Source organism: Natator depressus, chromosome 6, assembly GCF_965152275.1.
Source record: "Natator depressus isolate rNatDep1 chromosome 6, rNatDep2.hap1, whole genome shotgun sequence".
Lineage (NCBI taxonomy): Eukaryota > Metazoa > Chordata > Testudines > Cheloniidae > Natator > Natator depressus.
This window is the reverse complement of record NC_134239.1, coordinates 35,455,895-35,483,614: the sequence shown is the minus strand read 5'-3', so window position 1 is coordinate 35,483,614 and position 27,720 is coordinate 35,455,895. Positions and strand designations below refer to the sequence as shown.

The 27,720-nt window shown below is 43.1% G+C and overlaps 1 protein-coding gene across 8 annotated transcripts in view; it reads right to left on the bottom strand.

Moving 5' to 3' along the window:
* AMPD3 (adenosine monophosphate deaminase 3) overlaps positions 1-15,325 on the bottom strand; it is a 48,716-nt gene extending 33,391 nt beyond the window's left edge. Inside the window, exons 1-4 of one of the 8 annotated variants that reach the window (XM_074955040.1) lie at positions 15,189-15,325; positions 7,000-7,225; positions 3,922-4,010; positions 2,424-2,589 (exon numbers count right to left, since the gene is read on the bottom strand). In XM_074955040.1, the coding sequence (XP_074811141.1) occupies positions 2,424-2,589; positions 3,922-4,010; positions 7,000-7,114 (370 nt within the window). In that variant the 5' untranslated portion in view covers positions 7,115-7,225; positions 15,189-15,325. Of the gene's footprint in view, positions 1-2,423; positions 2,590-3,921; positions 4,118-6,999; positions 7,226-14,791; positions 14,933-15,188 lie in introns of those variants that run through there. The other 7 variants (XM_074955037.1, XM_074955042.1, XM_074955039.1 and 4 more) reach the window with 7 other exon arrangements.
* Between the last annotated feature and the right edge of the window lie 12,395 nt (positions 15,326-27,720).

The following is a 27,720-nucleotide window of genomic DNA, read 5'->3' as shown; positions in this document are numbered from 1 at the left end:
ATCGCCGCCAACACCATATTATAATTCAAGGTATGCCTATGTCTCAATACAATTTCAGAAACAGTTTAAAAAAAAGAAAAGATTGGGGATGAAAGTACAGTTGAGATCTTCGAGTACTGACTACCTCTCCATGACTACTAGTCCCCTTTCACCTTTTTATTACAGTGGTTTTGGACATGTTTCACCACAAATGAATCAGCAGCTTCAATATTGATACATCATTCAGAAAGGAATAGGATACACTCTCCTCCCCGCATCATGTCATGCAGTGAGATAAGTGAGTAGGTGCAGTAAACTTTCACCCAGTGATGAATATGCTCCATACTTGGCAAAGAGAGGCAATAACCAAGACCCAAAGTGTTTCCTAAACTTTATGGCATAGACCAAACCTCTTCTGCATATTCAAATAAAGCTGCTTTTATTTTTATAAAACACTCCTTATTTTCATGCTTCTCTGCTTTTGGCCAGAACCAGGAAATGCGGAAGTCAAAGTGACAATAGTTTTCCCTGTAGTTTTTCCAGTATAACTAGAATCAGGAATTACCAGAAATGTAGTGAGAAGACCTGTTTTAACGAGATTTTTAGTCCCATCTTACAATTCCACAAGGTTTGAATAATTTGGATACAAGTCAGCTAAACAAACTTTTGGGTGCTTATCTAAATTGAACCTCCAAAGCCTTTGCCCATCACTAAGGCTGCGATTTAGTCATGGAGGTCGCGGAAGTCACTGAATGGGTTACTTCCAGCAGCCTCCATGACTTTAGCCTGCGGTGGTCAGGAGCTGCAGGGTCCCCCGCCGACCGCTGGGGCAGGAATCTGTGGGGTACCAATGCCGCCTCTGGTGCCCCCGGCAGCTCTTGTCCACTGGCAGGGGAACCCCCTGGCAGCTCTGAGCCCTGGGGGGAGGGTGGCAGGGGCCCCCGAGCTCCCAGCAGCTGTGGCCGTGGGGGGTGGTGGGAAACAGCAAGCTCCCAGCCCCCCCAGGCAGCGGGGGACACTAAGAGCTGCAGGTGGCAGGGGTACCCCGCAGCCCCCAGCTGCTACAGGCAGTTCCTAGTCCCTGCAGCTGTCGCACTTGAAGTAGTGAGGGGATCTGCAGATCCGCATTTTGTTAGGGATATTTTTAGTAAAAGTTAAGGACAGCTCACGGCTTCCATGAATTTTTCTGTTTTGCCCATGACCTGTTCATGACTTTTACTAAAAATATCTGTGACACAATCTTAGCCTTACCCATCACTAATTAGTGATTAGATCATACCCTCTCTTAGTGTATAACTAGCATACAGTGTATTCCAACCTCAGCTATAGCTGACCTAAACCAATTAAGCCATGCCTGGACTTAATACTAAGTAGTCTGAAGAACAAGATCATGCATTCAGTCTTGGCTTAATAGACTAAGTAAGAAAGGGAAGTTACCACATCCTTGCCATTCCTTTTTGGAGTTATAGCACCTGAAGAGACGTGTTGCGCATTGACACCAGAAGTGTCTCAACAGTAAACAGATATTCAAATAGATATTCACAACCACCTGGATACAACTTACTCAAATACTTTATTTTAAAGAGACCTTGACAACTTAAATCACAACCTTAAAATCCTCTTTTTACTTAATTACTAATATCTTAGAACTAACAATATGAAACTTGTTTTCAAATAAGCTCTCTCTCTTGCATCTAGACAGCCATCATGTCTCACCAACTAGCCTAGAAATTCTCACAAATATAATCTATCTTCTCTTGAATATTCAGTATATTTCTACTCTTCCCAGAAAAATTTCCTTGTAATATAAAACCTCCTACCTGAGGACATATAAACTTCCTCATCCCTGCCACGACAGGAAAGGACAACCATTTAAATGTCTCTTTCCAGCCAAGTTCATGGCTGAGGATGTGGCTAGGTCCAACAAAAACTAAGACTCTTATATGTTTATGGCTATTTAACAATATACTCTCATATTTCCAGAGATGTAAAATAAATGTGGTCCCTCAAATCAGGTTCAAAGGACTGGCCTCCTTCAGAACCCTACCACAAATGATCTACACCTTTCCCCCTATTACTGTAGTTAAAATGTAATTTACATTACTTTTTTCTTGTTTGCTACAAATATTAATGTCAGGGAATTACAGTGTGTCTTTAGGGGTGTGGTTGTGGTGGTGTTGTTTGAGGGGGGGGGGGTTGGGTTTTTTTTAAACTAGAGATTATTCCAGACCAAAACCCCACATCAAAAGCTGCCTGAACCTCAGGAAAATTTAAATTCAGAATGAACTTTGCAGCTTAAGTCCCTATCTAGTGTTTGCTTATTCAGACTGGAGAATAGATTTCAGAATGTAGCCTTTTTATTCTAAATAGAAATAATCACAGAAATCAAATGTTTTCTATAGTATGATAGTACTTTTTTTTTTTTAAAGGGAAACCTATTGTACCTGGACATACTTCATCTTCCATCTTCCATTTTTCATCTTGCATAGTGCATAAATACTGTGCTGTTGTTCTTGGAAAGCGATGGTAAGCAAGACGACAATACTTCTCTCGAATTCGCAGAGCTTTCACCAGGCCCTTCGCAGCCTGTTCGTAATCATCAACTGTAACCTGAAAAGAGAGGCTGTATAAATACTGATGGAAGGGAAACAGGAGCATCTATAAAAAGTCAGTTTGTCATTCATTTAAACCCACTTGGGCAATAACAAGGTTTTTATTTCCAGAAGCGTAAACCTTTGTAGGATTTGGGTCTAAGACCTGGATCCACAAATTGACTTAGACATTGCAATGCTCCTCAGTGTGGCACCTACTTCTAGGTGTCTAGAAAATCACAGGAACAACACTGTGATATATAAAGCCAAGTTAGGTGCCTAGGCTCCCCATACAATGAATGGGGAGAGATAGGAGCCTCAGAATGTGATTCACAAAAGATGGCACATCATGTGGAAAACTATCTAAGCTGGCCAATGGGAGATGCCTATGACAGAAGCGTGTCTTAAACCCTGCCACTCTGATGGAGATAGGAGCCTAAGACCAGGCTGGAGAGAGGCACCTAGCTCTGCTAGCAATCCATGAATGGGAACGACCACCTGGAGTCAGGTGGCTAAGTTATTTCTTGTGGCAGTGAGTTAGGGACCTGCCCTCACTCTACACAAAATGGGGGGAGGAAGTTGTGGGGCTGCCCACCTACTAATTTTTAGTCTAGTGATTAGAGCACTCATGTGGGAGATATGGGAGACCCAGGTTCAATTCCCCCTTCTCTGGCAGAAACAGAGAGGATGAACAGTGGTGTCTCACCTCTCAGGAGAGTGCTCTAATCACTGGGCTATGGGATATTCTGATAGGGGGCTCCCTAAATCTCTCCTCCTGAAACTCTTCCACTGTGTATAAAGAGTGAGTGGAGCAGTGGAACTGTACCTTGGGTCTCCCACCTCTGCAGTGGATGCCTTAACCACTGGACTAGTCATTATCTCTCTCTTGCCCAATGACTCTAAGTATTTATGCACCATGTACCAATGGACCCTAAAACTGGGACTTAGGCGCCTATGTCTGAAACTTAAGCCCCAAAGGTACTTAAATGCCTTGCCCAAGGTCATAGAAGAAGTTGGTGAAAGAGCCAGATGTTAAAACTAAGTGTTGAGTCCAAATCTAGTGCCTTAACTACAAGAGCATTCTTTCTCCCATCACTGTATGCTAAAGCACATATTTAATGCCTAGTTATATTTTACATCTTTTTTTTCTTACCAATTAATACACAGTCATAAATAACCTGGGGCAAATTCTGCCTCATCACACCTGTACAACCCCATTGACTTCAGTGTGAGATGTCAAAGTATAACAGGAGGGCCATAACAAGCAATCATTCCACACTGCGTAAGTCCTCTCTTTCTTCTCCCTCCCCCGCCCCCAGAATATTAAAAGAAAAATTGACAGATTTCTTACCCCAGCACAGTAATCCCCACTGATTGTAACTCTCTGAAACTCTGGAACTGTAAATGGCTCTTGGACTGACTGACCAACACCTGGAAGAACTGGAGTTACAGGAGAGGGAAGTGAACTGATTGATGGTGCCTTCCACTCTTGGGTTGGCATTTGTAATGACAAGGACTGGGACCGAATCATCTTGAAACTTTTCTTCCTAGGAATTCATGGTATCAAAAGTTATATATCAGAAACCAGTCTATAAAGCAAAGAACTATTTCATTCTAGAAGGCTTTCTATAGTATGACAGATTTCAAATGATTCAGAAATGTTGGTTTATAAAAATGAGCTTTGAAATGTTTAGTCCAGTGATATTTCTGACACTTGTAGCATGCTACATGCAATTTATGTACAACGCACACACACAATAAGCCCTGATTATTTAGAAAACAGATAATTGAAAGTTGGTATGCAGATTTTTTTTTGTGTTGCAGCAACATCAAGTGAGAGACTGATGTCACTATAATGAGTGAAAATATGTTCACTACACCTGTGCTTAATACAGCAGGAGTTGAGAAATTTCTGACTCTTAAAACATTATTGCACCAGAAATTAATAAAATGGCAGCTAGGAATGTGAGTGGGTATGTACTGGGTAAGGTAAGTGATTATGTACCATCAAAAGTTATTACATCGGCTTCTGATTCTTGGTGACAGCTGCAGGGTTTAGAAACATATCAGGTTGATTGGTATGGTTTCATTTAAAAATACAGGTGTCTTTCAATTGTAAGTAGCAAAGGCATGTTCTGTCCATATGAGGAAAATGGCTTCAGCTGATTGACTTCAACAGGATCGGACCATTTATATTCAATGGGAATTTGGCTGTTTGCTTCCTTGAGAGCAGGAATGGACTTGTATAACAAAATCAAATCCCTATTTTAAATTGCCACTTTAGAATACCACGAGGTTTCCAATACAAAGGTAAAGCCCACCTCATCAGGCAAACTGTTTGCTGATTCCTTGCTTAAGACAAGTTTAACTGAATGATGGCCATGCATAATGTCCTGATTAGCAATCTGTCTTGTAAAAGATATATTTGTATACCACGAAATTAAATCTCCCTTATGAAGCTTACTTGTAATTTATTTTTCTAAACATTTAAAGTATACTTGAAATAATGAATTACCTATGACTTACATGCTGTGAACTTCTCCCCTTCATAATTTTACAGAAAAAGTGCCAAAACTTTAAAATGACCTTACAGGAAAACTTGAATAGTAATGCAAATGCAGAGTCACCATTGCCTAGTAACAGTGACCAATGGTAAAACTTGGCACCTACTTCAAGGACCTCTAAAGATTCCTTCTCCAATCCAGTGTCAATAAGAGCCCTTAAACAGAAGGAACACTGAAGTCTGGGGCTTTGTATTAATTCTGTGACACTTTATTTATTTCCTCAAATATGTGGTATAAATAATACACAAGAGCCAAATTCTACCTTCACTTTCATGGGTGTAACCCCCACAACCCGAAGTCAACACTGAAGCGCCTCTTAAAATTTCACTCAAGATGAATTGAAGTCAGTGGGAGTTATACTTTTATAACTGAAGGCAGAACTGGACCATAAGTGTTCTTCAATCATTGAGGGCAAGGGTGATTACTAGTCTCATCCCCACAAGTGAAGAGCATATAGTATCCCACTTACCAGGATAAAGCCTGTACGAATACTTAGACACAAACACAGCTTGATTGAAGCTATTTTTATAAGGCATTTTCCCACATTAAAAATGTTTGGTTTAAATATCCTGTTAGAAGATTTTCCACAAGAAAAAAAAGTGTCAAACAGTTGTTTGAATGCATGGAAAGACAAGGTAGAGATTTTTTTTAATTTTTATGACCATGTCAACTGCTAAAACCCACTAATTGAACTTTCATGATTCACCTCCCACCAGCAAGTATCATCATGTTGGTAGCAGAATTAAATCACTTTTCTGCCTTGCTTCTCTGTTACATTAGAATAAAAAACAGTCCATATTTAAGTAATGGTAGTAATTTTTTTCTCACAGGAAAATAAAATGAATGTGTATTTTTAGAACTTCATGTTTGTTTAATAGATGGCAATAATCTATTAGATCTCATATGGCCTTTATCTCTGAGTTAAGGGAAATCTAATAATATCCCATTTGAGCCCGTGACACTTCTCAGTTTCTCCTTCAGTGATAAGTCAAGCATTTGCTGTCATCTATTTTTATCGAGCTAAAACAAAAACATTTAACACTGACTGCCGTAAATGTTTAGATGTGTTAAAACTCAACATTGAGACTGAAAATCATGTTTTCAAAAAACACACACAGCTTCCTTAAGTGTGTTGCTGATTTTATTTACACTGAAAGAAACTCAAAGTTTGTATTTGCCTCTCACCAGCTATGCTGTTTTGTTGAACTTGTGTACTCCTATAGTTTTACTGGGAGTACATGTCAGGGGATAACCTCACCAACTCAGGATCCTTCCATAACTCTGTTAGAGGACACTCCCCAGGTCATCTGCAACAGGAGCTACAAAGGGACATGACAAAGGGTGTGGAAGCCACCTGTTCGTGTGTGTGTGTTCCCTGACCTTGAAATGGTCTCTCTGAACAATCCTGGGGCAGATTATTCCCATCCTTAATGGATCAGAACAAGCAGGTGCTAAGAACCTGCAATTTTCCACTCTCATTAAAGAGTACTGCAGGTGAAGCACCTCTCAGGATCTGGTCCAATAGCAATATGTTTGTGAGGTGGTGATGTGCATTGTGTTTGTCGCATTCTGAATGCAAGCAAACTCTAAAACTTGCAACATAAGTTTACCGTTTCAAGACACTGTGTTTGTTGCAAAGCAGCTGCCAGACTTTTACCCTTTGTATATATCAAAGCAATCAGCATTACAACTTCCGGGAACACGTGCAATAAAGCAGCACATTCTAAATCATACAGCACAGGTTGCTGGCTTCTGTGTTCAAGCATCATGGATGAGTATCATGCCATTTGTGACGTATTCCTGTATGTAATTCTAAAACCCACTTTAAACATTTTTTCCAGGAAAACAATGGCTTCTGAACAAACCTCTTAGCTGTCTCCACAGAATGCTGTTCTGCCAACTCCTTCTGCAGTTCCCTCTCTTTAGCCTCTTTCTGCCCAATAGGACAGTCTTCAGGCACAGTGAATAGTGACAAGGCATCTTTGCTGTCTTCTTCTCTGAGAACTTTAGCAAATACCTTCTCTGCTAGAAGCCGCACCTGCTCATCAACCTCAGAAATGTTCAGCTTTGGAAATTGCCTAGGCATCTCTGCTAATAATAATAATAATTAATAATAATTAAAAAAAGCCAGTTCACAGAATTGTAACTAAAAGTTGAATAAAACAATTATTTTTCATGGCATTTCTACTGAAACTAAGATAAGATTTTAGAGAGAGTGTGTGCATGCATACAATTTACAGGACACTAGCTTAACAGTAGTCAATAGTACATAAGACAACAACCAAACTATCATAAGAATCAAGGGAATCCTTTGAGCACATTTTGTTTTGGAGCTCAGTTTAATGTGTGAATTAGGATTTTTTTTAACTCAGGGTAAATTTTGTTACTTCCATCAGAAAATAACACTTCTAAGGTACAAATTGATTTAGGCACAAAAACACCACTGCCTTAAGGCTGGTTGAAGAGAATGAGACTGAATGAAAGGCCATTCTCTATGCCAGTTGATCATATGGTACAGGTTAAGATGAGATTTCCACTGCTGAGTAATGCCGCTTGGGCTGAAGGATACTCTTATATTTATCATGGTCTATGTGAAGATATAGAGAAAGTATTATGATTAATAAGGATGTTCACTTGCACTAGCCTTTGAATGTGATTCACAACCTTGTGTCACAGTTCAGGGCAACTGCACCTGTATTTCCCCATAGTGGTCCAGCAAGGGCCACCCACTCTCAAGCTTCCAGAGCCCTAGCCATTGCCTTTCTTGGGCTGGTCAGAAGGGAGTGAGACACAGGTATTTCCAGGCTGCACAGTTCCCTGACTCTACTGTGTTACTCCCAGCTGAGACAGGCTGCCAAGCACACCTGCTTGTTTTCACTTCAGAGACTGATAAAAGAATGATTGTCAACAGGCATAGGTCACCACACGATTCTTATTATGCAAATCTAGTTTATTTTTAAGGTAAAAACACTACAAAGAAAACTTATTAAACAGCAAAATAAGCTACATGCATGCTAATAAGCTTCCCAGACATCAACCCAATTCTGATATGGGCTCTGTCAGGAGCAGTCCTACCGCACCCTATGCATTTTCTTGTCACTACAAATTCATCACAGCTTCAGCTCAGAACAAGCACAGCCTTGTGGGGCCTGAGTAGGCCCCATCCTTCCACCCCTTCTTTAAGAATTAGGGCCCTCCATGTGTAACTCACACACCTCCAGCGTGTGGTGTTCTGTCCCATCTAGTGGTGCCGAGGCCACTTAGAGAGAGAAAATGAGTCTGCTCTACAGCCTTAGCTAACAGCCAGTTGGCTTTTAGTTCATGTGGTAGAGGCTCATGCACTAAGCTCCAGAGGTCCCCGGTTTGATCCCACTTGCCAACGGCCGGGGTCTGTTGGTGTTACACATGCACCAGGGGTCCTGTTTGGTTTTTGGCCAGGAAGAAGATCCTGAGTCTGTTTAAAACCCAGGCTATTTATCCAAAAAACCCAGGAGAGTGGTTTCAGAACCTCGAAAACAGAGGAAGTACATTAGCATCCCCCACCATGCTAGAGAAGGTATATACAATGCCATGATAACACATATGCAATGGCATTTTTTTATACAATGTACTCCAAAGGTGTTAACCCTAATTCAATAAAGTTTAACCTTATTGATTTTAAGTTTCTGAACTCCATAAAGTTTGTTCAGTATATTAGACTGTCAGTCTGTCACAATGTTACCAAAATTCTTATATTATTGGGCATTCCCAAGACAATATGTACATGTGAACCTGTTGAGACTTGGCGCTAGAAATTATACAAATTCCACAAGTAGTGAATTTTTACCATGTAATATATATTCAGTGGAGAAAGTTACAAGTATTCATTCTGAACAGAATGTTAATAAAGTAGGAAGCCATACTAGCATGGGAAGTAACACTAGTAGAGTTCTTTCCTGCTTCTGGCCTCCCACTCTACTCCCTTGTCTTTAAATCAATTCCATAACCATCGGCAAGTTGAAAACTGATTTTAAATTCAGTCATATTTGCATCTCTTTATCTTTTGTTTGTCATGTAGCTCTTGTGAAGTGGACGTGGCTATGTGGCAGAAGTTGAAATGCTGTGTTTATCTCGGCAAAGGTTTTTAATTAGTTTTCTAACAGCTCATAACCTGCCTTTGATCTGCATGTGAGAAGGAGGCAGGGTATGGGCTCTAGTTTCTATTGGATTTTTAATTTTTTTTAAAGCTGTTTTTATATTTACTGTTTCTATTTTAATATCTTTGCATCATAAAAAGACTTCAGTTTTATTATAGCTGCACCACTATAGATGATCTTTTAGAGTTTCTTCTGCAACTCTAAAGTTTTATTTGTTGAACTCCTTCACAAACACTATCCCCAGTCTGGAACTTGATACATATGGTAGCAATTCAGGGAAAACTGTGGGTAAATTATTGCCCAGCAGTATTAGTTTTTAAAGCATTTTTAAATTCCTTTGGGTATGACAGGTGCTATTTCGAGCCAGATTCCATTCTATTTATTTGGGTTTAAAAATAGATGTGAACATGAACCAAAAAAACTGAATCCAAATACCACCAAACCTTTGGAAAGTCTGGATCTGACCTTTGCATTTCAGGCCCCTCTTTGAATATGTATTTAAAAAGAAAATAGTTACTGTGGTGTTTATTTTAAAAGTTTGTCTTATGCTAAAAACCAGACTGGGTCATGACAACTTGGCATGGTTTGTCAGTGCCCTTATTACAATATTTTGCAAGCATGCTGCAGGCTTCAAATGTTGATATGTGATCCTTTTGACAGGTCAGCCTGTTGTTTTCTTGATCTAAAAGATTCTTCTAATTAACATCCACCTGCTTCCCCAGTTGTTTTGAGATTTGCTTTTGCTTTTAGTCTAAAAAGCTGATGTAGGTTGAGAAAATAGTGAATTGATAAATGAGAACATAAGAATAGCCATACTGGGTCAGACCAATGGTCCATCTAGCCCAGTATCCTGTCTTCCAACAGCGGTCAGTGCCAGATGCTTCAGAAATGAAATGAACAGAACAGGGCAATTTATCAAGTGATCGATTTCCTATCGTCCAGTCCAGGTTGGTGAGGCATGATTTCCTTTTACAAAAGCCATGTTGACTCTTCCCCAACATGTTGTATTTATCTGTGTCCCATACTTCTGTTTCAACCAATTTGCCTAGTACTGAAGTTAGGCTTACTGGCCTGAAGTTGCCAGGACTGCCCCTGGAACCTTTTTTAAAAAATCATCATAACTTTAGCTATCCTCCCAGCCATCTGGTACAGAGGCTGATTTAGGTGACCGGCCACCTACCACATTTAGCAGTTCTGCAATTTCATATTTGAATTCCTTCAGAACTCTTGGGTGAATACAATCTGGTTCTGGTGACTGACTACTGTTTTAATTGATCAGTTTGTTCCAGAACCTCCTCTACTGACACCTCACTCTGGGACATGTCAGATTTGTCACCTAAAAAGAATGGCTCAGGTTTGGGAATCTCTCTCACACCCTCTGCAGTGTAGCCTAATGGAATTTAATTTCTCCACAAGAACCTTATCTTCCTTGAGTGCTCCTTTAGCACGTGTATTGTTCAGTGGCCCCATTGGTTGTCTGGCAGGCTCCCTACTTCTGATGTACTTAAAAAATATTGCTGTTAGTTTTTTGTCTTGGCCTGCCTTCTTAAACTCTTACATTTAACTTGACAGAGTTTGTGCTCCTTTCGATTTTCCTCAGTTAGATTTGACTTCCAGTTTTTAAAGGATGACTTTTTGTCGCTAACTGCCTTTTTGACTCTGTTTAACCATGTTGGCTTTTTTTTTATTTGGGGTGTGTATATATATATAGTTTACGCCTCTTAAAAAAAAACCCATAATAAAAGTTTCCATGCAGGTATATCACTCTTGAGACTGTTCCTTTCAATTTCAGTTTAACTAGCCGCCTCATTTTTGTGTAGTTCCCCCTTTTGAAGTTAAATCCTATTGTGGTGGATTTCTGTTGTATTTCCCCCCCTACAAAGATGTTAAATTTAAATACATTATGGTGATTATTACCAAGTGATTCAGCTATATTCACCTCTTGGACCAGATCTTCTGCACCATTTAGTATTAAATCAAGAATTGCCCCTCTCCTGGTGGGTTCCAGGGCTAGCTGTTCCAAAAAGCAGTTAGTAATTGTGATTTACGGATATTTTTATTCTTATCTTGCATCTGATCCAAAGCCCAGTGAAGTCAATGGAAAGGCTCCCATTGACTTCAGATCTACCCTTAAGCTTTTCTGTTTAGCAGCAATATGGTAACACCAAATATTAAATTTTCACAAAATCAAGTATAATCATAGAACAACTTCTATACACATGGTTGGCCTACTGATGCAGTGACAATGCAATATGTACCCAAACTGAGTTTCTAATTTCAGTTTCTCACTCTCAAGTCTCATTAAAGTCGTAGGAATCTTTCTATTGACCACTGTAGCCATAATTGTCAGCAACAGTTGCATGCAGTATTGTTGCAGCTGTGATAATCCCAGGATAGTAGAAAGACAAGGTGGGTGAGGTAATAGCTTTTATTGGACCAACTTCTGTTTGAGAGAGACAAACTTCCAAGCCACACAGAACTTGTCTCTCTAACCAACAGAAGTTGGTCCAATAAAAGCTATTACCTCACCCACCTTGTGTCTCTAACAATAGTTAGACCAAGATATAGCTGCTAAGAATAGCTGTCAGTAACAAGGACTTCCTAGGCTGCCTCAGGTGGTGTTGGAAACAGTTCACAGCTAGTGAATGTAGGACTAAATCAGCTCCATTAAAGATAGTATGACTAGTCCTCAGTGGCAGATTTATAGTTAGTGGGACCTTGTGCTCAGCTTCATTTTGGGGGCCCCTCCTTGGGACCCAGCCAAGAAAAAGAACATTCTCTCTCATCTCCTCCCACCTCTGTTTTTCATTCTTTTTTTCTTCCTCCTTCTCCTTTAAGTAATAGGAAGTAAATGAAAATAAAGTGAGGTACCTTGATTATTTTTGTAATCTAACTTATTTTTCCACAGACCACTTGAAAAATCACTGAGGGTCTTAATGATCTTTCCAAATATTGTTTGTACTGTTAGCTACCTATTGTAAAGTGCTTTGGATAAGAGGGCTTTGTAAAAAAAAAAAAAAAAAAAAAAGTTGGGGTGCGGGGTCTGGCCAGGACTTGGGGTGTGGGAGGGGGCTCAGGGCTGGGGCAGGGGGTTGGGGTGTGGAGTGCTTACATGCAGCAGCTCCTGTTTGGTGCGAGGGCTGCAGGTGGGGATGTGGCGGGGTGTAGGAGTCAGGGCATGGGGTGTGGGGGGCTGGGGTGTGTGAGAGGGATGCAGGAGTCGGGAAGGGAAAGGGGCTGGGAGTGTGTGAGGGGGTGCAGGAGTCAGGTCTGGGAGGAAGTTAGGGTGCAGGAGCAGGTTGGGGTGCAGGGTCTGTCCAGGAGTTAGGGTGCAGGAGGGTGCTTAGGGTTGGGGCAGGAGGTTGGGGTGTGGAGCGCTTACCTAGCGCAGCTCCCATTTTGTGTGAGGGGTGCAGGTGGGAATGTGGGGTGGGGGGTACAAGAGCTCCCATTTGGTGCTCAGGGTTGGGGTGGGGATGTGGGGGTGTGTAGGAGTCAGGGCATGGGGGGCTGGGGTATGTGAGGGGGGTGCAGGAGTCAGGGTAGCAGCAGGGGTGTGGGCTGGGGTCATGGGGGTGCTCCCAGCCCTCTGCCCTGAGTGGCTCACAGCAGGAGGCTGGGGGGAGGTACGTGTAAGGGAGGTGCGGGAGCCCCACCTTTGCTCCACCCTGCCCCAGTTCCACCCCCTTCCCCAAGGCCCCACCTCCACCTCTTCTTTGCCTCTTCCCCTGAGCATGCTGCAGCCCTGCTCCTCAAGCTCCCTCCTGGAGCGACCTGAGCACTGGCAAACAGCTGTTTGGTGGCAGGGGAAGCACTGGGAGGAAAGGGGAGGGGCGGGTCCTAGTGGAACATGGATCTGAAAATTGGTTTTGTCCCATCTATAGCAACAGTTAAACTGTTTTCATCATTGGCTGAGTAGGCCTAGAGAGGGATCCATGGCTGAGCAATCATTGTCAGTGACTGATCGTGTTCCTAGTGTAAAAATGGCCTTAGTTACATAACTGTTAAATACTTAAGTACAGTAGGAAACCTCTTGCATGATAGACTTCAGTACTTAGCCCATTCTGATTAAAAAAGTGAATTTTAAGTCATTAAACCAAATGTCCACTTTTCACTTCATTTTATTTATGTATACATAAACCCCCATTTTCCACTGACACCAAACTATTTTTCTTCAAGATAACACTTGTTCCTGCACTCCCTTTTCAGGCAAATGAGAGGTGCAGGCATCTCGTGTTTTCCAAGTAGGCTGTGTTTTGTTTACATTAATAGGTCAGGTTTCAGAGTAACAGCCGTGTTAGTCTGTATTTGCAAAAAGAAAAGGAGTACTTGTGGCACCTTAGAGACTAACCAATTTATTTGAGCATAAGCTTTCGTGAGCTACAGCTCACTTCTAAGGTGCCACAAGTACTCCTTTTCTTTTTATTAATAGGTCAGTTCACATCATGGAAGAAAACTTAGTAAACATAAAAATAACACAGTGACTCTTCACTCACTATTCATGCAATTTCTAATCTCCTTGGGCCAAGTTGGTAAGTTGATACATTTCAATATTTACTGTACTCCTTTTAAAATAAAATAAAATTTGCTAGGGGGGGGATTCAATTTCCCTGAGTGAAAATGATTCCTGTTGTGATTTGGGGAAGAGGGAATGACGAACCATTGATCCACTCTGGAAGGAGAGACTGAATATTATGTTGTATTCATAAAACCCTCTGTCCTTTCCGGACCCTTTTTTTTCCCCTGCTATCCCAAGATTGCTGTGGTTGTCTTCTTTAACTTGTGTGGGAATGTTACTCTACAAGTTTAGGAGAAATAACAGACACTAGACACTACCTGACAGGATGATTACTTAGAAGACAATGATTGTTCAGGAAGTTTAGAGCAGTGGTTCTCACTAGATATTTGCCTAGTTTTACAACAGGCTATATAAAAAGCATTAGTGTAGTCAGTACAAAGTAAAATTTCATACAGATGACTTTATACTGCTCTCTTTACTATACACTGAAATGTAAGTACAATATTTATATTCTAATTGATTTATTTTAGTTACATGGTAAAAATGAGAAAGTAAGCAAATTTTCAGGAAGATGGTGTTGACACTTGTATTTTTATATCTGATTTTGTAAGCAAGTAGTTTAAGTGAGGTGAAACCTGGGGGTCGGAAAGACAGATCAGACTCCTGAAAAGGGTACAGTGGTCTGGAAAGGTTTGGGACCACTGAGTCAGAGGGCTTGTCTATTCCAGAAGCCTATTGTAAAATCAGATCTGCACCAGGCACCCTGACTGAGGAATCCTATTCCGCTCCTCCGAGCAGGGACCGCCAGGAGCGTGGGGGTCAGGGGCTGAGAGGGGGAAATCTGGCCCTGGCCAGCTCTCGGGGGAGGAGACTTGCACCAGGACCCTGCCGCCGCTTTCTGCCGGACGCCAGGACAAGGGGAGGCTCCGGCTACAGGGGTGCAGTTTGCTCCAGCGGCTCCACGGTGCCAGCCCCGCGCCGCCCTGGGGAAGAAGGACTCACCTAGCGCCCCGGGGAAAGCCATGCTGGAGGCAGCGCCAGGACGCAGGTGGCGCTGGCCTGGGAAGAAGCGTTTAGGGCCGAGGAGGCGGCGGCAGCGCTGCGGCCGGCCGGGGACTCCGCAGCAGCATCCCGCTGCGGGCCGGGGGGCGGGGTGTCCTATTCAGCAGCCAGGCGGCCCCGGCACGTCCCGCCCCGCCCGCGGGCAGCCCGCCAGCCCCCCCGCCCAGCAACACCGGCTTCTTCCAGCCGGTCACCTTGGCCCCGCGCCGCGGAGCTGAAGCAGCGGCCGGCCGGGGAGCCCGGCTGCCAAGGCCGAGGCGGCCTTCCCGCCTCTCCCCGAGCCGCCCGCGGCCCGTGCGAAGGGAGCGGCTGCGGGTGGGGTCCCCCCGCTCCCTACCTGAGGCGGCTGGGGGAGCGGGTCTCTCCTCCCGGCGCGAGGCGTGTCCTGTCGCCGCGGCAGCCGCAGGCGGGGCAGCCCGGCGTGACCGGGCACCGCGGGGGACTTCGTACAAGGCGAGGGCTCGGGGAGCTTCCAGCCCACGTGCCCCTCGTGGAAACCCACCGCACTGCCGCGGAGCGCTGGGGAGTCGCCCATAGGCAGCGGCTGTGGCCGGGGAACCGGGGCTTGAACGGACCCGTTCAGGGCAGCTGGTGCGCGCTGGTTCCTGGCCGAGGCTTCAGGACAAGGGGCTCCTGTCCAGAGGCCGCCTCCACCTCCCAAACTCCGGGGTAGGGGGGTCCCATCTCCTGGTGCTTTTCACCCCTGAGCCGCCTGGCGGGGGTGGAGGAGCTGCGAAAGGGATGTTCCCAGCCCAGTGCGCCACTAAATGCTGCCATCTCAAATCACCTGTTGCCAGAGCACTTTAAAGAAGTGGAAAATGTAGGTCAATGGAAAGATTCCCTTGGACGTCAGTGGCCTCTGGAGCAGCCCCCAAGTCTCGAGACCAGTGGTTTTCAAACTGTGGGGCGGGAGCCAGGACTGGGTCATGGAATGGAAGGCACTGGGTCACGATGGCTTCTGTTAAAAGTCCCGTCAGCCGTGCTGCCCGGGTAAGGCAGGCTAGTCCCTACCTGTTCTGACGCCGCGCTGCGCCCCGAAAGTGGCCAGTAGCAGGTCCGGCTCCTAGGCAGGGCGGCCACAGGGCTCCGCACGCTGTCCCCGCCCCGAGCACTGGCTCCATGGGGGTGCCTGCGGGCGAGAGCTTGCACGCCTCCACCTGGGAGCCAGACCTGCTGCTGGCCACTTCTGGGAATCCTGCCTTAGCACTCCCACTGCGCTGCTGACCGGGAGACACCACAGGTAACCCCGTGCCCCACCCCAATCCCCTACCCCAGTCCTGAGCCCCCCCTCCTGTACCCCAAAGCCCTCATCCCTGGCCCCACCCAGAGCCCTGACCCCCTCCCGTACCCAAACTCCCTGCCCCAGCCAAGAGCCGCCTCCCACACCCTGAACCCCTCATTCCCGGCCCTCACCTCTGCACCCAACCCTCTGCCCCAGTGCTGAGCCCCTCCCACACCCCAAATCCCCCAGCTCCGTTGGGTCGCGGGCATCAAGAATTTTCTTCTGGGTCGCCAGAAAAAAAGTTTGAAAACCACACTCTAGACAGCTTTCCCTCGCACCAGTAGGAAGTTTGCTGGCAACATGTATGAATGGTATGTGTAAGCGTATCTTGTTTATCCATGCCTGAGCTCTTCATCATCATCATCATGTTCTTATTACGTCTCTGCCGTTTAGGGCAGTGATGAAGCTCCTCCACTCATGTCTGTTTCTGGCAAGTCTTTCAGTGGTTCCCCAGCTGTGCCCCAGGTTTTTCAGCTTGGCTTCCACAGCTCTTCGCCATGTTGTTTTCGGGTGGCCTCGTTTTCGCTTGCCTTCAGGTGTTCATCTTATTGCTACTCTGGTGATGGAATCAGTTTCCATCCAAAGCACAGGACCGATCCATCTCGAATGCCTCCTGGCAATGATGGTGCTCAGATCCTCTTGGCTGCTGTCTTTACGCATACTTAAGAGCCTGGGTTCTTAAGTATGTGTAAAGACAGCATTCTGGTCCTTGTATAGTGATGGTGTAAACTTGTTAAAACTCCCTGAGTCAACAGTTATAAAAATTAGCCACATTAATGTATGTAAACATCTGCAGTGTATCAAAATATCATTGTGCTTATCATCATGATAGCGGAAGACACACCGTTTCATGTGTATTTTGGCCAATTTATGGAAAACTCAAATTTTTTTAAAATGTATAAGCAGGAGAGTGGGGTGGGGGGAGAGAAAACCTTTTGTAGTGATAAACACCCATTTTTTCATGATTTGTGTGTATAAAAACAAACATCTTCTGTATTTTCCACAGTATGCATCCGATGAAGTGAGCTGTAGCTCACGAAAGCTTATGCTCAAATAAATTGGTTAGTCTCTAAGGTGCCACAAGTACTCCTTTTCTTTTTGCGAATACAGACTAACACGGCTGTTACTCTGAAAGCAATTCATAGAATGCTTCTCCCTTGTGTTTCCTGCTAACAGAGGAAACTATCCTTCCTGATACAGTACACTGAAAGCTCAAAAATAACTATGTGTCAGCATTATCTTTTGAGTTCAGATTTTGTGGCTAAGCAATATGGGTAAAGTTTTCCTACAGGAGGTTGGCCGACACTACCATGGGCTAAAATCATGCAGCTGCTATGAACGCACAACTTCCACTGAAATTAAGGGAAGTACTTGAGCATAATAACTGCAGGGTCACACCCTGCATGTGAGAGCAAACAGGGCAGAAAATCTCTCCCAAAATGTAAGCGCAATTGGATATTTTTATGGCAAACATCTTATGTCCCACACATGGTCTTTTTCAGCTCTGACACAACAAACAAGCAGAAGCAACCTATAGGTTGGTAATAATGAAGCATTTCATTTATAAATCTCAAATCACTTGAAACAGAAGCAAAGAGAATGTGCAACTGCAAGAAACCGAAACACCAACAATTACGAGATAACCTGTTTGTATCAGTAGAGACTGTGGTCAGTATCTATGAACACCTGCAAAGTGTCAGGGGTATCAAACTTTGTATGCAGACCCTAGGTAGATGACTGATAACAGGCCATAAAGTTCAGCCTTTTAGCAGCACTCCTGTGTGTTACACATTGATTACACTGCCCACAGGGGAAGTTTTTTTGCCAGTTCTGTCAGTTAGTGATTGGATTATGCCCTAACACATGAGAGTTTATTCTTTCTTTTTAAAAAAGTTTTAATCTATCTAATGTAACTGTGGGTATTCTCATTAAATAAATATGTTTAATCCTTTTTTAAACCTACTAAGTTCTTGGCCTTAATGATATCTTTTGGTAACTACTCCCTCAAATTAACTTTGTATTGTGTAAAAATGTGTTTCCTTTTGTTTTAAATCTGTTGATTTTTCAATTTAATTGAATATCATCTTGTTCACATAATATATAGCAGCACCCAATTTACCTCTTATCATCCATAACTTTGTATATATCTATAGTGACTGAAGTAGGAATATTTGTGTGAATAATAACTTGCAGGATCAAGCCCTTAATTTGGAATTTAACCTCTTAGTGACAGTAAACATGACTAGTATAGCTACAATCCAGCACAGAAGTTCCATGATATATGAACGCTGTGGGAGTCAGCTCAGCATTTTAACATGTGACAAACAGAAATTTAGTAAGTTCTGTAGTCTTGTTTGCATGCCAACATCCACTGAAGAATGGAAGTTACATATACAATCTCCTGACGCTGAATTTTGTGCTAATACCAATCCTTTGAGATACTAGCTTTCACCTAGGAGATGATTACGCTGTAACACACATTAACCAAAATTAGGAAATAGTTTCTCATTTTTCTGGAGATATTTTCAATTATGAACATATTGCTTTAGGTCCTAACGTGCCTTGAAGTTAATGGATTTATATTTTTAAAGTACATTCATATTATTGATTTGTACTTTACTGTAGGGCAAAACAAACTAATGGATCAGATAGCAAAATGTTTCCATATTTGTAATGGACCCATTAATGGTATCCAAAGACATGATTTTATATACTTTTCTTACCAATGTCTTTAATCAGTATTGTAGTTGGTATATGTATCTTTATATTTAATTGTTGAAGTTAGTCATACTGAAACATTAGAAATAGAAGTGATAGATAAGAATAGTTTTGAAAAGCTGGGAGGGGAGATTGGTACTAAATGTAAAATGTAATTGAATGATATTTATAAATGTTAAATTATTCATTATATTCTCTCTACTAGAAGAGACATGCAATTCAGCAGATTTTTTTTTTTAGGACATATTAATATAGATGAGAGTCGTAGTGATTTACAAAGCAAGGAAATTATTCCACGGAGGGTTTGAGATGATGTAAAACACAAGAGTGAAATCTGGTTTGGGGTTTCTCTGCAGGTGCAGTGTGTACATGCATTAAAAGGGGAGGCTTATGTTTTGCCTCTTTCAAAAATGGAGTCAAAAGACAGAGTAACGGATTGGCATACATGTAAGTAAGTAAGTAAACTAGCTAGGAAGCTGGGATTTTATCCGTGCCTGCCCTGACTTTTTTGTTTTGTTTGTTTGGGAGGGGGGTTGAGGAGGGGTTGTCTTTGTTATCAAGAGAGAGCATGAAAAACAACTTTGTTTTGTTTTAAGATGGGTTAAATTTGGAACTTGGCAGGTGTGGCACTATACCTTTCAAATCTATTCCAGTTCTTATGGTAAGGCATTGCAATAACTCAATAGGCCAGGGTTAGAGTACTCACCCAGGATGTGAGAGACCCAGGTTCAAATCACCCCTCTTCCTGAGTTAGAGCAGAGTGTTGAAACCAGATATCCCCTTTCAGTACTCTAAATACTGGGCTATAAGGTATTTTGGGATGGGTCTCTCTCAATCTCTCGTGTTGAAGCTGCTCTACTTTGTATGAGATACTGTCATGGGGCCCACCTGCCACAGTGGCGCCTCCTGCTGGCCATCCTGGAGATTAGCTCTGTCAGTTGCAGTGCCTTCTTCAGGTGGTGCTTCACCTATCGTCCTCTCACCCTGCAGACCTGCCTCACTCCAGGAACCACAGCATCCTCTTCATGACTCGGCCTTCCAACTGGGTCACCATCCATCTTTCGCCCTTTTGGGGTTACCCAAAGTCTTTCTATGCAAACAGTCCTAGGCAGTCTTCTCCTGTGCTGCCCTGATGGTGCCACTTCCCCAGTGGCCAGTAGGGGAACCTGGGCTCACACTCTTCTCTGGGTTCCAGCCCAGGGTCCCTCCCAGCCCGGACTGCTTCCTAATCTTCCTGGTCTCTCCCCGTCCCCCTATCCCTGGGAGTACCAGCTCCAAACCAACTCCTCCCAGCAAGTGACTGCCCTTTCCCCAACAGCCCTGTCTGTTGTCAGCTCCTGGGCTTTATAGGCCCATCTATTCCTGCCCAGCTGAGCAGGGGTTGCAAACATGGGCAGCGTGTGAGCCCCCCTCTGGGGAGGCTAGCCATGCAGCTCTGCCCCTTCTACCTGAGGCCAGAGGTGCCCTGGAAACTATCCTGGGCCACCACCTGCCCTCAGTGCCAGCCCAAGCACCAGGCCGTCGCCAGCCTTAATCTGCCGGCAGCCCGCCAGCCCCTGCATCAGCCCCAGTCCTAGGCTGCTGACCTCTGGCTGGAACTGAGCTCCCGCTGGCTTGGGGGAGAGGGTGGAGCATGGGTGGGGCCAAGGTTTGTCTTAGCCTCCCCTGGCCTATTATACCCGCCTCCCATGGTTGCAAGCATTGTGGAGAATAGGACTAGAATTCAAAATGACCTTGACAAGTTGGAGACTTCATCTGAAATCAACAAGATGAAATGGACTACACTCTAGAAAGGAAAAATCAAAGGCACAACTACAAAATGGGGAATAACTGGCTAGGTAGTTGTACTGCTCAGAAGCATCAGTCAGGTTATAGTGGATCTCAAATTGAGTATGACCCAACCATGTGATGCAGTTGGGTAAAAGACTCATATCATTCTGGGGTGTATTAACAAGAGTGTTGTATGTAAGACATAGGAGGTAATTGTTCCATTCTACTCAGCTCTGGGGAGGCCTCAGCTTTAGTAATGTGTCCAGTTTGGGGCTCCACTTTCACCTGGTTCAGACCTAGTATTTGAATTCATACCCATTTTAGTCTCAGTGAGACTTCCATCCACAAAACTGACATGAGAATTTGACACACAATCCATGAGTCGGAGTCTTCCTTGCATTAACATTAGAACTGGATTCTTATTTATATTGATCTATAAAGGTCTAGCCTTTCCAGAAGAGTCTCAGGATATTTTTCCTGCAGTACGTTACTACAAACTAAAATAAGTACACTGAATAAATCAAAATCTGAAAGGTATTGTATGTGGAAAATTAAAATGGAAGTGAGAACCACAGAAACCACACCAAGGGTCTGAGTTTGAGTCACTACTTAAAAAATAAAACTAAAAAAGAATGTATTCATAATTATCTCAATCTCAAATGCCATAGCAATAGTTTATCTTCAGTTTATAAATGGAAAAAAACTGTAACACTTTAAAAGCAGCAAAGAGTCCTGTGACACCTTATAGATTAACAGACATATTGGAACATGAGCTTTCGTGGGTGAATACCCACTTCGTCGTACTAACAGACGTATTGGAGCATGAGCTTTCGTGGGTGAATACCCACGTCATTGGACATCTGACGAAGTGGGTATTCACCCACAAAAGCTTATGCTCCAATACGTCTGTTAGTCTATAAGGTGCCATAGGACTCTTTGCCACTTTTACAGATCCAGACTAACATGGGTACCCCTCTGATGCCTATAACACTTTAGTGCACCAGGAAACTTTTAAAATCTGAACTCAAAAGATAATGCTGACACATAGTTATTTTTGAGCTTTCAGTGTACTGTATCAGGAAGCATAGTTTCCTCTGTTAGCAGGAAACACAAGGGAGAAGCATTATATGAATTGCTTTCAGAGTAACAGCCGTGTTAGTCTGTATTCGCAAAAAGAAAAGGAGTACTTGTGGCACCTTAGAGACTAACCAATTTATTTGAGCATAAGCTTTCGTGAGCTACAGCTCACTTCATTGGATGCATACTGTGGAAAATACAGAAGATGTTCTTATACATACAAACCATGAAAAAATGGGTGTTTACCACTACAAAAGGTTTTCTCTCCCCCCACCCCACTCTCCTGCTGGTAATAGCTTATCTAAAGTGATCACTCTCCTTACAATGTGTATGATAATCAAGTTGGGCCATTTCCAGCACAAATCCAGGTTTTCTCCCCCTCCCCCCACCCAAACCCATTCTCCTGTTGGTAATAGCTTATCTAAAGTGATCACTCTCCTTACAATGTGTATGATAATCAAGGTGGGCCATTTCCAGCACAAATCCAGGGTTTAACAAGAACGTCTGAGGAACGGGGGGTGGTAGGAAAAAACAAGGGGAAATAGGTTATCTTGCATAATGACTTAGCCACTCCCAGTCTCTATTCAAGCCTAAGTTAATTGTATCCAATTTGCAAATGAATTCCAATTCAACAGTCTCTCGCTGGAGTCTGGTTTTGAAGTTTTTCTGTTGTAATATCGCAACTTTCATGTCTGTAATCGCGTGACCAGAGAGATTGAAGTGTTCTCCGACTGGTTTATGAATGTTATAATTCTTGACATCTGATTTGTGTCCATTTATACTTTTACGTAGAGACTGTCCAGTTTGACCAATGTACATGGCAGAGGGGCATTGCTGGCACATGATGGCATATATCACATTGGTAGATGTGCAGGTGAACGAGCCTCTGATAGTGTGGCTGATGTTATTAGGCCCTGTGAATACAGACTAACACGGCTGTTACTCTGAAACTAGTCTTGAAAGCTATCAGTAAGATATTTGGAAAGTGTTCTCTCCTAACCACCCGTCAACTTTCCAGATGGAATCTACCTGTAGGTCTTGTTAGTGAAATTGCATTTCTTACAGCAGCTTATGTGAAATATCATTTCAAAATTAGTTTATTTTAAATCTGTTCAGTTTGGGCTTTGAAAGCATTTACTCTTAATGGAAGTTTCTCTTTGAAGTTAAAAATTATTTCCTAAGCTGGAAAGATCTGACCACATTATTGTACAAATCAATGGATCACTCATGTTTAGAGCTTGAATCATCTTTTAATCTGCTCAAACAGAGCAGGATTTCCAGGAAGTTAAGTTTCACATCTGTTGTCCTAAAATCTCAAATCCATTTATAATCTTTTTCATCCACCCCTCCCAAATTTCAATGTACTGCCAACCAGTCGTCAGCCTCATTTTATCAGATATTCTATTCACCCAGTATACACACAAAAGAAAATATTTGGCAAGCAACTATCTGATAAGGTATACACTGCCAGTGCATGCTAAATAATGTAACAATGTAGTCATATGCCAAACCCATATTGAGAAGCTAATAGTTTCTCTAGTATGATAACTCTAAAAATGGAGAATACTGAGAATTTTGATTTCTGCATAAACAGGAATGGAGACTTAATTTAAATCTGGCAGACGTGTTTGTCTACTACAGATGGTCTCAGCAGGTGATGTGCAGTTCTGGATTTGTATTATATTTAAACTAGGGTTCAGATTTGGTGATGAACCAGATCTATGGCTTGGGTTTGGATTTTGTGGTGTTATGCTTATAAGAAGCACACGGGATCTTTTTCAGGGAAAAAGGCAATATGCCGCGTTTATTGAAAATACAACAGTTAGCATATGCATTCAATTACACAACACAGACACACAAGCACGAGTCCTGCAGATGGTCTTTATAGTTATCAGTCTGTCATAGCTTGAGTCAATCTAATGGCCAGTTAGATTGAACACGAGTGAGGAGCTGGGCTCTGTCGGTCGCGAGCTGATGCTCCAAGGCTTTGCAGGACTGACCCCAGAGCTCTATGGCAAAACACCCCATCTTTATACTTGTACATTTCCATTTTAGTCTATGGATTTTGCAGTGTTATTCTGTAATCATTAGTCCTTAAGTGGTGTTAATCGTGGGGTTTTCCGCTCTTATTTGTTGTCTCGCCTTCAGGGGTGTTTGCCTCACCTCTGATGTTGTCAATGCTGCTAACTCATTTTAGCCTCAGATACAATGGATATTCTCTGATTATTTCCTGCTGTCTCTCCAAGTCTCTCACGTCTTCTTGACCATCTGGACATTTGTAATGGCTTTCACACACATCCTTAACCATTTACACATCCTTTACTCACACCAAACAATTTTACAGAGAATTTCAGACAGGATAACATTTTAGAAAGGATTATATGGTTACTAAAGGGATTACAGAGGAACCTCACACAACTTCGTTTGCAATGTAGATAAGAACCAAGACCTTATAGCAAATACTGTAATGAAAACTTATCGTAAAACAAAAGGTGACCATAATCATCCAGAAGGACTGTTCTGGTCTGTTCCTGCCTTAACATTAGTTCAGACACAGGCAGCCTGTCTCATGAGTTTCTACCAATGTCCCAGAGGGTCATTCCTTTCTGCTATTCAAAAAAGGTGGCTGGCAGGATGAAATCAAATCATACATTAATACATCCTACATTATTATAACCATCAATCATAATCTCTAATACAAATATAAAATCCTACTCTTACAATGGCACTGATGTCTCACAAACTGCTCTTGTGCAATTTGCTCCAAAATGGCAGATATTTTTTGAGATCAGCTATCCTCATGAGATTTTCACAAAAAATTGTTCTCAGGATACTTTGGCTGTATCTAAATGAGAACTACAAAATAAATCTGGCATTGGGTACAACTGTGGTGCAGGTATACAAAACCCGTACCAGCAAGGAAAGGGTTAATCAGCCACATTGGGCCAAGGCATCCCCACTTCACAGCTGCAAAGCACGCATGGCTTGGAGGAGGCACTCAAAAAGGAGAACAGCCCAGCTGAGTAGGAGGGCAGACAGTGGAAGCAAACTGACCTACACTCCAGGAAAGATGCATTGCAAGAGGTCCTCCTGCCCAAGATTCTGGCTGTAGTGGCTTTTGCCAAAACCTGCAAGAAGAGACTTCTGACACTGAGAAGCTCTGAGACTTTACCTTTGATTTCACTTATCTAATATTTTTACTTTATCTGCTGGAAAAGAGGGGACTGGTAGGAAGCGATCCATGGAGGCAGCAGTATAGCATGTTTGGGTGCCGGACTTAAGGCTTACCACATGGCCCTGGACCAGAAGACAGTGGAGAGGGTGGGCCTGGGCTCCCCTACTAGCCCTTTGGCAGTGCAGAATGCAGAAAACCTACCCCAATAAGGGGAATATGGGGGAGAGAACGCCCTGAACTGGGGAGAGAACGCCCTGAAGTCAAAAGTCTTGAGACCCTAAGATCTTGTCCCAGGGCAGATCTGAAGCCCTTGCTTAACCAATAGGGCTGGAGTCTTTATATACCCCAAAAGGTCTTACTGACATTAGATGCATGACCTGACCAGAGCACTGAGCCACAAGAGGGACAGACTGCCACAAGGCAGGAGTAGCGGTCAATGGGGCCAAGACAGAAGAGAACCTGCTATGCCTCGGCCTGCCGACAAGGCAGCACCTGCAATGACTGATCTCTGTCACACCAACCAGAACTGAGACAGTAAAGTTGGTTTGAGTTCAGCTGTAGAGGCATTTGGTCAATCCATTTATTATAGATATCGGCGCTGATTCTCTGATAGGGCCAGAAAGGGCTCAAGGAAGTCTGGATTGGAGGTAAGGATGTGTCTGATGTGATGTGTTGTACTTACACTCCTTTTTGCACTTTCAGCTGGTAAAGTATGTTCCTGTGTGGGTGTCTAGTATCATGAAGGAAGCCATATAGTGTTTCTTGATGAAAGGGAAAATGCCCTCAATTGAATGTGATGGGATGGTATTAGCTAGCTGCCTAAAGTGTGTCTCTCCTCCCATGGGCATCACTTCAACTTTCCTGGGTTTAGCTTCAACCGGCTGTTTCTCATCCAAGGATCAGAGCTCTGGTTGCAGAGGTGAAGTTGCCCAACATGACCTTCTACCCCTAGTTTGTGCAAAAAGGGCAGAACCATCTAAGTGTGCTGCCACACATGGGAGAACCAGCAGCATCGTGATCCACAGCGTCAAACACCACGTTGTGATCCACAAGGAGGAGGACAGATGTTTTACCATCGTCCCTGGCCAGGAGATCATCCAGCAGTGCAACCAGTGGAGTTCCCATACTTAAAGCCTCATTGAGAAGAATCTAGGATATTGGAAGACTTCAGATGATGTTGGAGACAGCTTGTAGTCATCTTCTTAATTACCTTCCTCAGGAAAGGAAGGCTGAATGCTGGCAAGTAGTTTGCAAGGTTAGTGGTACCTTGAGTACGGCTTGGACAATGTCATGTTTTAAAGTAAGTAACTAACTAGTTAGAGGATCTAGATATTCACTGCAGTCTTTCACCAGCCAGCAGTGGCTACTAACTTTCTGGACATGCTGCTCCTTCTGCATTACATCTGGACCCTGGGGGAAAAAACAATATGAACAAATGTGAAGATGCAGCTGATGTACATCTATTCATTCCAAAAATATTTAAAGCCAAGAAAATGCAAAAATCTGTCCTTTCCCCACCCACTCCAGCATCAACTAAACTCAAAGGGACAGATTCTCAACCGCACCTGAGCAAAGCTCTAGCCCAGAGACAATGGGGACCATCACACAGCTACTCATGGCTCACTGATCCTTCACCACCCAGCCCCAGAGTAAACTGGAAATACAAAATTAAGAAGCAGCTACAATTTGACATCAGCATAAGGTCTCTCAATAACTTATGGCAATTTGAAGATTATGCATAGCAGAGCTCTATTCCTCCTCCTGCTTCCGCTCCCCGCCCACCAACACGACGCCAAGCCAGAGGTGTGGGAAGTGGCAGGTACAGGAACTGGCTCTGTCATCTCCAATAGCAGAGAGTTCCACTACGCAAGGGGAATTCTCTACTGGCCACCTACAGACAGAATATGGCCACTTAGCATGCACCTAAGCAATGATATGCAGCCACAATGGATCAGAGAATCCACCCTCAAATGTGTTTGTTTTAAATTAATAGGTCTGAGTTCTCACCTGAAAATTTTTATTTTACATTATTTTGTCTCTAGCCTGATTAGGAGGAAAAATGCTATGCCTATACTTGCATGCAGAATAAGGACACGAGGTTCTGTCTTACTTCCTCAAAGCTTCCCTAAAATATTTGGAATGGGATCTGTATCCTGTCAATTCTCTCCATATTATTTCCCATTATATAAATAATGGAAATAAAGAAAAAGCTGTTTTATACACTGTGAACACTCTCTTTATCAGGAGGGAAAACTGAGTCCAATATAATAAAATATGCATGTGCCACCCACCTACAAGACAGGGACTGATTCCGTTTTGCCAGATGTTCATTTATTTTGTCAACAGGCTCCTTATGTCATGACTGAAAGTTCTGTTGCACCGCTTGCTGTCCATACTGCGTATATTTGTTTTAGTATCTCCTTGTCTGTTGACCTTGTTGGTATTATGTAAACAGCAGTTATGCAAGGAATGAAAGCTGCTCAGTGTCTCACAGATTTTAGATTACATAACACCGTTTACTGTTATTGGAGCTTTCTGTATTCCTACCAATACTCCACATGAAGTAAAAGGGGGGGAAAGCACTCTTCATTTTATTAGAGATATGTGCCCCGCTTCAAGACTGCCTGTAAGAGCTTTTTGCCATCACGGTATTATTTTACTTCTGAAATTTCATGTAGCCCTATTCTCCCCCACAGGATGGATGAAATTCATTCCTGTGCAGAGGGCCAGCATAATGCCTACACACCACTTAAACTCTCTTTTGAAGGAGTAAGTGAGACTTAAGTGGCACATAACTGCTGTACTGGCTTTCTGCACAGGGATGAATTTAATCCAATAAAGCAAATT